Raw genomic sequence first — 13,394 nt, forward strand, 5'->3', positions numbered from 1 at the left:
ATTTTGTCGAGAGAAATAAAATAAATGCCAATCTTTTATTTTTTTAAATTTTCGAATCGATTTAGATACTAGAAAATACCAATACCAATATATTGGTATTTTATATTCGTCCGTAAATATAAAGAGTATTTTATTATACTATATTTCGATTATCGTATTTTCGCCATCTAATCCTTGAAGTACTGCCGAACCTGACCCGGCCAAGGATTCACCTTACTAAGGCCCTGCTGCACCTGTTCCTCCTGATCCGTTTGGCAACTCTCGGTTCGTGCGCTGCGTTGATGATGATTTACTGTTGTGTTGCTGCCAGGATTTGCCCGTGTACTCGAGCGTGTCTGAGCATGCATTGTGCGCATCCTGAATCCCACATCCACATCCACTTCCTGTGCATCCTGCATCCTTCGAATCCCCGGAATCCCCAGCATTCCGTGCTCATCCCGCTTGATACATAACCTTGAATGCGGTTTTGATGTTTGTCTTGCATTCGACTCGAATAGAGTCTGGTCCTATCCCTTTTGCCAACTTCTCTGTTTGATTATTTGTACAAATGGCCAGCTTCCTTCCATTTCACCCACTCCACTGCAGGGTCCTGCGGGGTCCCGGCCATATTCCACTGCCATGGCCATGGCCATTGCCATGCGGAGAGCGGATTGCATTCGTGTTCATAAATTGTTGGACCCGCAATGGCAATGGCTCCAAATGGCAGCCGAGGAATGCTGCTAAAAAATTGCTGATAAATGATCTTTGCTGCTGCCGCGCGTAGATATTTTAATATTTTCCGTCTCAAGCTCAAGCTCAAAGCGCCGGCAAAGGTCCCGGGAAAAGTCCTTGGCTGAGGGCAAATCAAGTTCACTGCTGCAGCTGCAGCTGCTTTTCCACCGACTGCAGTTGATTTTCCTGCGTCTTCCTGCTGCTGCTGCCTGGCCGTCTGCTCACTTTGCTAATTCCACATAAACACTGCCAAATGGCAATCGTCTGAGCTCTGGGGCGGTGTTGCTGGGCTTGGCTGGCTTTTCTTGTTATTAAAAAGCCGGAAAATTAAATAATTTTTTTAAGCCAACCGATTTAATTTTTTGTTCTCAAAATTATTATTTCATTCATATTTGCCTTCCTATTTCCAATTACTATTTGTTATTGATTTTAAAATTAATAAATAAAAGAATATATACATTTGTTTAATTTTATAAACGTATTTTAGCTACTTTTCCAAAGCAACTCTGAAAATCCTCCTTGTTTAGTGGACACTTTTTCGTAGCATACTTTCCTGGGGGCATCTTCAATCTCCGCAACCCAAGGACTTAACTCGACTGGCTGCCACATATGTCCGGCTCGCATCAATCTCACTGAGCTGTCAGCGGAATTTGAGGGCTTCAAGGAGGCCTCCTTAGATCTTGTCTTGTTAATGACCCCGCATAATTACCCCAACCGTTTTCCCGCGTATTTCCTTCCTCCATTTTTTGGGACGAAAACAAGACACTAAGCCACTGAGCAGCAAGAAAAGGAAAAACTAATTTTCTGCTGCTGATTTCGAATTAACTGAATGAATAAATAAAGGAACAGAGACTAAGGATATTTTTCTTGAGGTTTAGCCTGGGGATACTGTGGGTTTCATTGGGAAAGTACGACTTTAAGTGGGCGCTTTTCTTTCTCATTTTCAAGAGAATACATTTCTTTACGTAGCCTAAAAGTAAAAGTTAAACTTCTAAATATATGTATTTTTTGACAATAATTTGTCTGGTTTAATTGCAAGCAAAGGTCGCTTGCCACTTATAAACTTTAGTAATTCAATTAATTCTTTGTGGTTTTTATGCAAATTTGTTTTTACTGCTGCGACTTAAACCGGATATGATCCTCTTTGGCGCACCTGTGACCTGCACTTAAGCTAATCCCGATTTCTGGACCTGTGCCGCCAAGCATCCATGAATTTCAATTGCCTTTTGCCCGAGTTCCTATGAATTTTCATCATTTATTTAATGTTCTGTCGCTGCCAGTGGCGTCCATAAAAATTTGATTGAAATGATTTCGGGGCCCAGGAAAGCTGTCACAAGAACACAGATAAAAGCTTTACCTACGTGTGGTCGGTCCTTTATATTTATTTTATTCCTGCTCCTTATTTTTCCACAGGTTTGGGAGGCGCTTTTAATTAAAATCGAGTTTATGTGTCGGCCTCGTTGAGCCAAATTACTTGGCAACGTTTCTGGTAGTTTTCTGTCTCTTTTCGTCTCGCAGAAAAAGGATCAATAAAAATGCCTAAGACCCCTGCCACGCCCATCTCTTGCGCCCCTCGCAGCAAGTTGCTATTATTAAATTTTTATGCCCCAGCGCTTTTGGCGCCGTAATTTGAGACTTGACAATTTGCCAACCAGCTAAAGAACACTGGGAAAAAGGGGGGCGAAATAATAAATAATAAGCAAAACTTTTCCTGTCAGAAAATAAATGATTTCAACTCGGATTAAAAAATATACCTTAATTAAAATTAAATTAAATTAAAAATAAGGAATACCTGAAATTTAATTATTTAGTTTTAAAACTTATAAAAAGTTTAGTGATAATTTTGCTTAAAAGAGATTTTTAACATCCAGATATTTATTTCAATCACAATATTATATTAAAATGTACTAAATATTTTTCCCGGTGTACCTCCGTTGCCATCCCTACTTCGAAACCAAGATAAGGCTTTCCGGGTATCTCTTTAGGCCAAGAGATCTCTGGAGGGCCGGGAATGTGTCAAAATGTAACCGATTCGGTTTTGTATCTGGTTCAAGTGCTCCGGGTCTCGATTATGACACATTTAAAGGCAGCCCCTGTTCAGACCGCAGAAGATGTTGTTTATTGTTTTTGTGGTGGCGGTTACTATGCGATCGTAATACGACTTCTCTGCCAAGAGCACGGGGCGGACTTGAACCACATTTGCTTGCGGCGGGCTTTTAACTAATTTACTACAGCACTTATTTTCGCCAACTAAATCCCTGATTTATGTTCTTTGTGTTCTTGCAGTGCTGAGCAAGGGGCAGGGGGAGACCTCTCGCTACCGATTCCTGGGAAAGTACGGTGGCTACTGCTGGATTCTCAGCCAGGCCACGATCGTCTATGATAAACTGAAGCCCCAGAGCGTCGTTTGCGTCAACTACGTCATAAGGTGAGTCAGTCAGATACCAGATACCAGATTTTAGCTATCCTATGTACCATGTTTTACTAACCGTAGAAACGCGGGTCCCAAAGAGACCGAATTGAGCCAATTGGGGGCGGGACTTTGGGTTTTCTATTGAACCGGAACAATGCCGGATATTTGCTCATTACACTTTTCGGGGGGACTCTTTTTATCTTTTAATTAAGCCACCAAGCGGGAAGTGAAATTCACAATTCCCTTTATTCCTGCCATTTTTAATCGACCGAATTTAATTTCCCCGCTCTCGAGATATTTGAACAGCCTTGAATGGCGGGTAATTGTGGGTGGTGGGGTGGTTTTCCTCGAGTGGGTGGCGGTGCGTGTGCTCGACATTTGCATAAAGCATTCTGCGCCTCAGTTGGCGCTTTATGTAAGCTTTTCCTCTCCTATTTTCGCATCGATTTGGTTTTCTAATCCGTCATTTATTGAATTGTCACCGCTGAGTGACGCCTGGCCCAGATTTTCCATTTGATAACAGGCCAGAAATCAGCATCCCGCAATCGAATTTCCCTCCCCCCAATTTCCACACTCATAATCCATTCGATATTTCCAACGTTTTCCCTGTTTATTGCCTCTTCCATTTGCGTTTTTCCATGTAGTATATATATTTTATTTTTACGGACGTTGCGTGCGTCCACGTGTCTCTAATGAAGAAGCACCTCTGCCCCGAGAAACCCCCTAGAACCCCCATTTACCCCCCTGAAAACCTCCTCTTCTTTCAGCTCGACTGGTAAGTACCCCGCACGATTTTGAATTTACTTTATTTAAGCGTGTATGAGCAAATATTTGTGCATTGTTTCGTTTCTCCTTATATATATACCTTTTTCGAGTTTCACACTTGCCTGCCTGTTAAACAAAAATCATCAGAAAAAAAACGAGACTGGTTCGGTTTATAAACTCCCTTTGCCAGAAAAGTACAAATTCATTTTTAATTGTGCACCTTTTTGTGTGTTTAGAGACTCGTGTCGGTTTTCAAACAAATTCGTTAATTCGGTAGCGCAGGAGAATTAGTATCATCAGGCACTTTCACTTGTACACGGTAAAAAATAACACATGTGCTATAAGTTTAAGAAGAAAGTACAGGTTAAAGCACTGATGAATTAGTTGGAAAATGTAGCTGGGAACTTGGTGAATGAATTTAATTCTTTACAAATTAGAGTAATTTCTCTCTGTGCACCCCTTGCCTCCCCCCACCCGCACATGATGACGAGTGCAGTGATGCGGTGCAAATGAATGCTGACAATTTGCTTTTAATTCACACAACATGTGATTAGCCTCCCCTCGAACAGTGTCCCCTATTCCATTCATTTCCCTCGCGTCTTTGTTGTTCCTTTAACTGCGTCAATCAAGTTGATTCAATTGTTCAATTCTTGATTAAACTTCTTACAAATCGATTGTGTAACTACGCAATGCGTGTGCGATGTGCCGTAAAGAGGGGGGAAAGTTTAAGAAGCTGAAGTTAAACTTGGTATACACGTATCTTTGGCTATAAATAGTGTAGTATCTACTATTTTCTAGAAGATTAGGTGCAGTGTTCGTAGAATAGAAGCAACTTTCTTTGATCCCTGCCCCTTTGATGTGCTCTAAAAATAGTGTGTCAGCTATTCGACTACTTTCCATATCTAGTTGCCCTCCATTTTCCACTCGTGTGCATTTGAATGACAACAAATATATTGGTTCGCTTGCAAATAGTAGACCTATGTGTTGCTGCCTTTGTAATTGCTGTTTGCCTAATTGAATAAAAACAATATTACACAAGCAAAAAGACAGTGGGAGAGTCTTTGGGGGACTGCCAACTGAAGAATCTCTTTGAACCTTGTTTACCTTTTGGGGATCTCTCACTGTTTTCACGGGCTGTTGTTGTTTGGGGCTTGATTTACTCTGGGGCTCGGCTTGATTTATGAACTGTTTGATAACAGTTTCTCACAACGCAACAGCCATGTGATGATTGCCACACGGGAATTAATCGTGATTATTAAATAAATGTACTGAAATACATCAAACTCTATCGAAATAATATGATATATAGTTATTAAAGATGATCAGAGTAATTAAACAAGGATTTCTTCTACTAAATGCTTTATTTTGAAACAGATTAGCAACGAAAATCATCCATAAAATATTTATATTGATCTCAAAACAGAACCCCTAATACTAGGATTAAAATATATTTTTCTCAGTGCAGAGTCCGCTCTTTCCCGCTCTCTCCACCTAATGAGCTTGTCACTCAGTTGGCAGCTGGCTCAAGGTCGCTTATCTTTGGGAGCGGTGCAATCTGTTTCAGATGCGTAATTGCCGCTGCATATTTATAGATTCTAGATTCCTACGTTTTCGCAGAGCCAAGAAAAGCGGCGAGTAACTTGCCATTTTCCCACGCCAATCCAATTAACATTGATTAGTTGATGTTTCTGGGGCCTCCCAGGCTCGTTGTCCTGGAAGAAATTTGCATTTTTATAGCTTATAGCCGTAGTCTTGCATAATTCCAGCCACGCGTTGCTTTTAATTACCAAATTTACCCTCACTTTGTCTTGTAGCTGCTCTGCGCTCCTGCCTCTGCTGATTTATCGCACTTGACAGAGCCTTCGACTGGAATCTCCACCCCCCCCTTGGCAGAAACTTTTTAGCCCTAATGGAATTTACACGAGTTCTTAACACTTTCCCCGAAAGTTTCCCCGGGTTTTCGGGGCTCAGGACGCCATTTTGTGGCCGTGCGACTAAAAATTAAAACAATAAATTTGGGACAGTAAGGAGAACTGGCCGGGCCTGGGATAAAAATCATTCCAGGCCCGAAAAATGTGTTGCATACTTTGGGGCAATAAAAGGGGATTTCATTATGATTGCCCGACCTGCCATAAAATGAACTGAAAGATGCTCAGATGACTTTAAAGCAAATTAAAGATTGTGAAGCCTTGTATTTTCCATCCATTATTCATGCTTTCTGGGGCGACCTTTCGTAGAGCGAATTCCATTTGCAGACCACAGCATAAATATTTCAAATACACATGCTCTAATCGGGATTATTGACGGGTTTTCCCTTGCTTTTTCGGGAAAGGGTTCTCTAAGTTTATGTTCCCTAAAACCCCTAACCCAAAGTTTTTCCTTCCTTTCACATCCCTTCGGAGTTTGATGTTTGCGTGGTCGTAATTTTGATTTTGATTTCTCCCGAGCGATAACTTTGGTCACCTGGCTAATTGAAAAAGTTGAAGGCAGTTTCACTGTTTTCCTTTTTATACCTTCTTCTTCGCTGACCTTAATTGCCTTGGATCGATTTTCCACTCAATCCGCACCTGCACATCCATTCCCATCCCGACTCCGGTGTCTCTTTAATGGGAATGGTATTCGGCAGCAACACCCGGAGAGGCGTTAAATTGCCCCGGAGTCAGTGCAGTAAGCCAAAGGAGAGATTTATGGCCGCAAAATTACCTAAAGGCTGTTACAATGGCCTACCGACGTGGGGGAGTGGGAGAACTATTCTTGATAGCCGGGAAAATACAAAACACGGAGAAAAATAAGGGAAGAAAAGAATAACACTTAGAATAACACTCAGAAAGAATATAGAAAGGTGCCTAAAAGTAGGCTACAAATTATATTTTTTCAAAGCATGTTTTTTCATGTTTACAGAGATTTCAAAGATCAATTTGGTACTTCAGTTTTTAAGAAAAAAATAAATTTGTTTCTTTTTCTCAATGTACTCCAGAATGAAGAATAACGCTCCTTATAAATTTCCTCCTACTTTTCCCCCACCCACAGGGCTTAGTTATCTGGTCACGTAGTCGGCACCAGTTCGATGGCGGAATCCTTGGGCAAGTCCTTATTAAAGCCGCGTTATTAATGCGGCTAAGCGATGAAGTTCACTCGCCTTCGATAAACCAGCCTGGGCCAATTTATTATGCTAATGTTTGCCCTTTTTCGTTTTTCCTGCAATCCCGAAAACTGAGCGGAAATGTTGGTTGATTTCCGGGCTGACTCAAGTGGCCGCTCAGTGACGTCAGGATAATTAACTGCGAATGGGGCAACATTTAAAGTTGGAAATTTGCTCGGGGGATGCTCGGAAAATCCTGCGAGGATGGGGAAAACATTTCACACACGTGTAAGCCGAGCAAATCTTTAAGGTACACAAAAAGGGAGAGGTGAGAGTGGAATTTTCAACCATTTGACGTTGATGTAGGGGATTTTTGCTCGGCTCTCCTGGAGGAATTTAATTTGGAAAGCTGAAACGGAAAAGCCGGTTTATGGATAGAGTTTTTCTCGTATCCTTGGGCAATTGTTTGCCTATCGCCCAGCCTTGCAGCTGGTTCTGTTTTGATGAAGTCTCTCGCTCTTTATCTTTATCTTTATATCTGCGTTGTGTGGCTGTGACCCCATCAACGTCCACATTGCGTATACGCAACGAGCATTATTTGTATAAATATTTTCATCATTCCTGCGCTGATGCGCCAACAAAATGACAAATTCATAGTCACAGCTGAGCCCGCTGAATCAACTTGTTTGCATATTTATTATTTGTACCTTGATGGAAATGGCAAGGAACGAGCATGGGAAGGCGATGGAAAAACAGCGGAAAGCCGGGGCAAAAGCGGGTGAAAAGCTTGTTACAGCTCCACATGTGTGTCGTTAAATTATGTCCTGTGCACGAGTGGAAATTGCATTTTGATTGGCTTGTTGCTGCCGCTGATAGGACAGCATCTTGAGCTCTCTCCATATTTATGTAGCTCCCCTTTTCCCCGGCGAAGAGTCGGGTTTGATTGCACATGAAAACGTTTTTATGCTCCGCATAAAATTTGCGTTGGAAAAGCCAAGCTCTTTCGGACAAACGGAACGTAAACGTTGTAAATTTGCCAGCATCAAAAATGGATCTTCAACGTTATCGAATTGCAAAGCAATCGCTTGGCTAAAGCACTGGAAAAAAAGTATAACAAGACAAATGAGATTAAATATATTGAAGGTGCCTTGAAGGATGCAACAATATATTATTGGTTAAGAACTGGGATGGAAGTGTTGAATGAAAACATTGCATACTTTTAGACTCCTCCATAAAACTAATAACTTGATTTGATTTTATAAAACACAATATTCATGGTATTAAGATCCTGAGCTGTTAGCTAAATCACCGTTTTGCTTTCAAACTTTCTTCTCTATTGTAAGCCCATTTTGATGGCCTCAGCCTTTCGATTACCCAGGCAGTTCATAATTTGATGGGAAGCCGCTTTAAGAACAGGCTTTAAAAGTTGATGGAGAGCTCTCCTCTTGGCCCTCTGTTGGCTAAGAGGGTTGGCAGCGGGGAAAGTGCCGGATTACCATATTAACATATATCTGCGGCAAATGCCAAGGAAAGGCCTTGTGTGATACGCACAATAAAACCCGATAAATCCGCCCGAAATCACAAAATGTTACCAACTTGAGGACTTTTTCACACGCAAAGAGGTGACTTTTCCGACGGCGTGAGGGGGACACACGCACACCAGCAGGGGTTTTTCCGACCATCCCGCTCGCACTTTAGGGCATTCGAATTATTTCCCGCTTTCCTCACTTCCTTACTGCTTTTTCCCGATGTTGAGTATTCCTGGCCGTGCGCTGCATATTTGAATAAACGTCAATGTAATTGACACTTAACGGAGAAATGTGGAGAAAGTGGTGAGAGCAGGGGGAAAGGAGATGAGAGAGTTGAGGTGGGAGTTTTCCCTCTTCTTTTTTCTGGGCTGGCCAATCTTCCGGGGGTTCCCACTTTCCTCTCAAACGGAAGTCAACGAACTGAACGCGTGTCTCCTGTGTGCGTGTGTGCGTGTGCTTACCTGTTTATTTCCGCTTCCACCTGCTCCTGGCAGGCTGTTTCGTCCTTCGGCCAGCAAATTGCGTAATTTAGCTCACGGAAATGTATTTTCTTTTTCCATAATTTTAAAGTTGGCCAAGGCAGCCAAGTTGGGGCCCCATAAACATCAGCATTATTCTTCTGGGCCATTTGCCTTTTTCACCGCCTGCCTTTTCTAACCGCTCAATTTATTGTTAGATTTCATGCTTTATACACAGGGAGAAAATATAGTCTTGCTTTTGAATGTTTAAAAAGTTATCTTTATAAAGAAACAAAAATAGTGGCAATATAGGATAATATAAAATTGATTTGAAAAAGCTAATACTAAGTTGGAGTTCTTTGTGTATCCCAACACTCTTTTTTCCAGGTATTATTTTTAGGCGCTGTTTTGGGGGCCGGGAAAAGTCTCTTTTGTCCTGACCCTCCACACCACAGCTATAAATACACGTGCCGTGTGATTTGGGGAACATTGTACCAGGTCCACCCCTCACTAAAGCCCCGAAAACCACCATCCCCTCGCTATCTGATGATGTGACAATTACCTAGCATACTTTTTCGGGGGCTGCCCCTGACATTTGTTGGACAATAAAAAACCTTAGCAAAAGGCAAATCAATTTCACCTCCACGCCGCCTATTACAAAATTTATTTGTTTGCTCGCCGAGCTTCATTTTTATGGTACTTCGATTTAACAGGAAAAACAAGGGGAAAATCGGAATAAACAACAGTAGGAACAACGATGGGGAAACATCATCATATGTTTTGTTGTTCCTGCAAATATTTTTGCGTCGCATTTGTGTTTGCCTTTTATTTTTTTCTGTACCCTAAACGTTCTCGCTTTCTCCGCATTCTATTCGCTCTCTTGATGTGTGCGTGTGTGTGTGTGTGTGTCGTTGACTGGTGAAAGTGAAAGTTTTGCTCATTTTCCATGCCATTGCACGAGCCTAAATGGTGCTCTCTGCCACGCTCTTCTGCGCTCTCCCCGGGGGATTACATAATGCGGCGAAAGCGAAAGTGAAAGCCGAGTGGTTCAGAAAAAAATTCGAGTTCAAGGTCCCTCGTAGGCCGCATGCTCAAGAGAAATTTCACGGCGGTAAAGAGAGAATGCTCTCTATTTTGAGCCTAAAAGTAGGCCGCATTGGAGTGAATTGATGGAGATGTGTGAATTTTCCCATTTTCCACCCACATTTTTTCCCGGGGCGTGGGTAACAAGTTCCTGCTTGCACCAGAAAATCAGAAAACAGCTGAGCGGAGAAATTTTCGGGGTGTGAGATTCCTGGAGGGGGCGGCACGTGTAGCGTTATGCGAAATTTCGAGAACGATTGCAGGTAATACTTATGCTATCTGCTAAATTGTCTCCAGTCGGCGGCGCCTTCTTTTATGCCAGGTTCTTGCTTTGTTGTTTCAACTCCGGTTTTCAGCGATAAAAAAGGGAAGGAAATGGAGAGGGAGGGTTTTCTTTCAAGGGAGTGCTCCCATATTCACTTTTTTATGCAAATCGCAAGGCTTATATTTCTGAGGCACTGTATTTAATAGCCAATTTTTAAGCAATGCGATTCATTTTCGGCATTTTGGATATTAATTTCATTTTAAATTACGTAGAACACTACATTCAAATACATAAATTTTTAGGTATTTCTTTTGATAAGAAAATGTGTCCAAGATTATAAAATAAAAAAGTATACAAAATTTAATAATCTTTGAAAATGTTTGAACGGACATTTAAAATCACAAGTTTTAGGAAAGTTTAATCATTTAGGTGTTTTGGAAGGTGAAATAGAATTCGGGAACGCAGCGGAAAAAAGAGATAAACGAGTGGGAGTGGGAAAGAGAGACAAGCATCTTATCGGGCTCAAACATTTGGCATTGCATAATTTGGGGCGCAAACGGCTGGCAAATATTCGAGTACAAAGGGCCCACAAGTCTGAAGAAAGGCCGGAGGAGGTTGGGAAAAGTTTCCCATCGTAATTGCAAATTACGCAAGTGGAGGAACCCGGAGAAAGCCAGAGACATAGCCGAGTTATCAAAATGGAAATGTTTTTTGGCGTTTTGAGGGCGTCAAAGCGTCGGCCCCGAAAAGCAGACAAAGTAGATGGGAAGTGAGGAAAACACGCCAACTACGCATAAAACTAAAGAACTTTTGGTCCCCAAGTTGACACAGGCCGCTGTCGAAAACAATAAAGAAGACAAACAGCGAGTCGATTGATAGAGAAATGGAAAGGAAGAGTTCTGGAAAACCGGGGGTCTGTTAGGAAAAGTAGGAGAAAGGAGATTACATTTTTACACTCGGCCTGAAGTAGTAAACAAGCTTCCAAGGAATTGAGGAAAATCCTTAAGGACCCTCAAGAGTGATGATATATTGGTTAATAAATCAAACTTTTTAGTCGAATTACAAATGCTAAACAGTGTCATATGTTGTACATTGCTTTAAATAGTTAAAAAGAGTTAAAGCTTCAAGCATATATTCAAATGAAATACCTATGTTTTTGATTCAAGGCATAACTTTATATGATATTATAATGTTTTTCCAAGTCTTATGACACTACTAAATAAAACTTTTTTCGTTAGGTTTTTATTTATTATATACATTTGGACCCATAAATTAGGAAGACTCTAAAGTCTTTAGACCAAACCATGACGACATGGATAGCTTCCCCGAAATTCATCCTCCCCCTTCCGAGGGAAGGTCAGCTCCTCACCGCCCCCTTTCGGCCTACGTGAGCTGGAGCAATGCCAAGGCCTGAAATTATTTAAAATTAATGTTCAAAGATCTTACACAGAGCCGGGCGCTACATAGATAAACACATTCCGGGCGATCTGGCTATTTATATTAATGATAATTTGCCGTGCTCGACATCGGGCGACAAACCGCTTGACTATAATCGGATCAGGGGAAAGCATAAATCTTGGGGCTCTTCTTCTCCCCAATTTTTCCATTAATTCTTTTATTTATTTGGCTGCTGTCTGCTTCTTGCTCCACTTGCAACATGTGACCCGACGGGGCTGTTACGGGGTGGTTATGTCCCACGCAATTCGCTTTAAATCCAATATTATTTTAATATTCGCTCGCCTCTTGTTTTTGTCACCAACAACCCATTTCAGTTCTTTTTTTCGCATCTGATTCCGCTCTGTTTCGCCTAATTCAATAAAAAATTGTTTACACAAGCCTCGGGGGAATCGGTGGCGGAATCAAGTGGAATAGGTTGTGCGAGGTCTATTTTCATTTGGCTGGGTTACCTGTTTACCCTGTTCTTACAAAAGCTGGATATAGGGAAGAATCTCAGTACATCTATTAACTTTAAGTATTTCATGGCATATTCTTAAGGAATCTACAACATAATTAGATATTACTTACTTTTTCCAGTGCTTCTTGAAATATTTCAATAGCTCAGTACAATACAGGGTATCCCCTAGTCGTATATTAATTAATGCCGGCTGATCGAGAGTCACATGAATTTTGTCGCCGTGTCTAGATTGATTCGAATGCTTCGCGGTCTTGTCGATGCTGAAAGCCATTTTCATTTTCATTTTCACTTTCGGTTTCATGTGGACAGCGTGTGCTCACACGGAAAGAAATAAGATCGACTTCCATGATGATATAATGATGTCAAAAGATGGTAAAAGCAGGCACACAGTTTTAATGTTTATTCGAACAATATGCATATTTATCAGAATAAAAATGCTTTATTTATTTATCTAGTTATTTCGAAAAACAACAGCCCGTTAAGAATATTTCTGGCTGTGCAGCGAGAAATCGGAATTCAAATAGAAGTGGGAGGCATTGAGAGCAGCGCGTGGCATGAGAATTTCCAAAATAGCCGAAATAAAAAAAGCAGAATAGAATTCTGGTCACATGCAGAACGATGAAAATGAAGGCGTTGTGGGAGTCGAGGGGAAAATCGGAGGCACGTGGGCTGGTCCCCTTATAGCAGGGGAAAGCGGAGGGGAACCAGAGAAAGAGAACTGGGAATGGAAGAGCGAAGGCAAGGGGCTGGAGCATCCATGATACACATGTTCCTGAGTGACTTTTGATGGATGCCACGCCTCGCCTGTATCCCTACATCCCGACATCCGACATCCTGCAGGACCCTCGCTTTCGACTGCCTTTTTATTTGTTTTCCTTTTGCTTCCTGGTTTTTTGTTGGCCCATTGTCCCATTTTTTAAGGCCGTTTTCTTCTTATCAATTTGCGAGCAAGTTTATTAATTTTCCGGGCCCCAAACTAGATTTATATTTGTCTCGCATAATGGCGAACATAAATCAGTTGGACATCTGCGGAATTTTGGGTTATGAGGAGTTTTTGGAGTTTTATTAAAAATGTGGGGAATTCTTGTAGGTCACATAGTATGAACCTAGTTTGGTAGGACACTTTTTGTATTGCATTTTAGGTGCTAGAAAATTCAAGTACTAAAGTATTAA

At 41.4% G+C, this 13,394-nt stretch overlaps 1 protein-coding gene across 2 annotated transcripts in view; it reads left to right on the plus strand.

Annotated features, from left to right (window-relative positions):
- Nucleotides 1-13,394, plus strand: part of LOC108025187 (protein similar) — a 68,536-nt gene that overhangs the window by 24,759 nt on the left and 30,383 nt on the right. For both annotated transcript variants that reach the window (XM_017095496.3, XM_017095495.3), the window contains exon 7: nucleotides 2,998-3,139. In XM_017095496.3, coding sequence (XP_016950985.1) covers nucleotides 2,998-3,139 — 142 coding nt within the window. The remainder of the gene's footprint in view (nucleotides 1-2,997; nucleotides 3,140-13,394) is intronic.

The sequence above is a fragment of the Drosophila biarmipes genome, chromosome 3R, assembly GCF_025231255.1.
Source record: "Drosophila biarmipes strain raj3 chromosome 3R, RU_DBia_V1.1, whole genome shotgun sequence".
In the NCBI taxonomy this organism is placed as follows: domain Eukaryota; kingdom Metazoa; phylum Arthropoda; class Insecta; order Diptera; family Drosophilidae; genus Drosophila; species Drosophila biarmipes.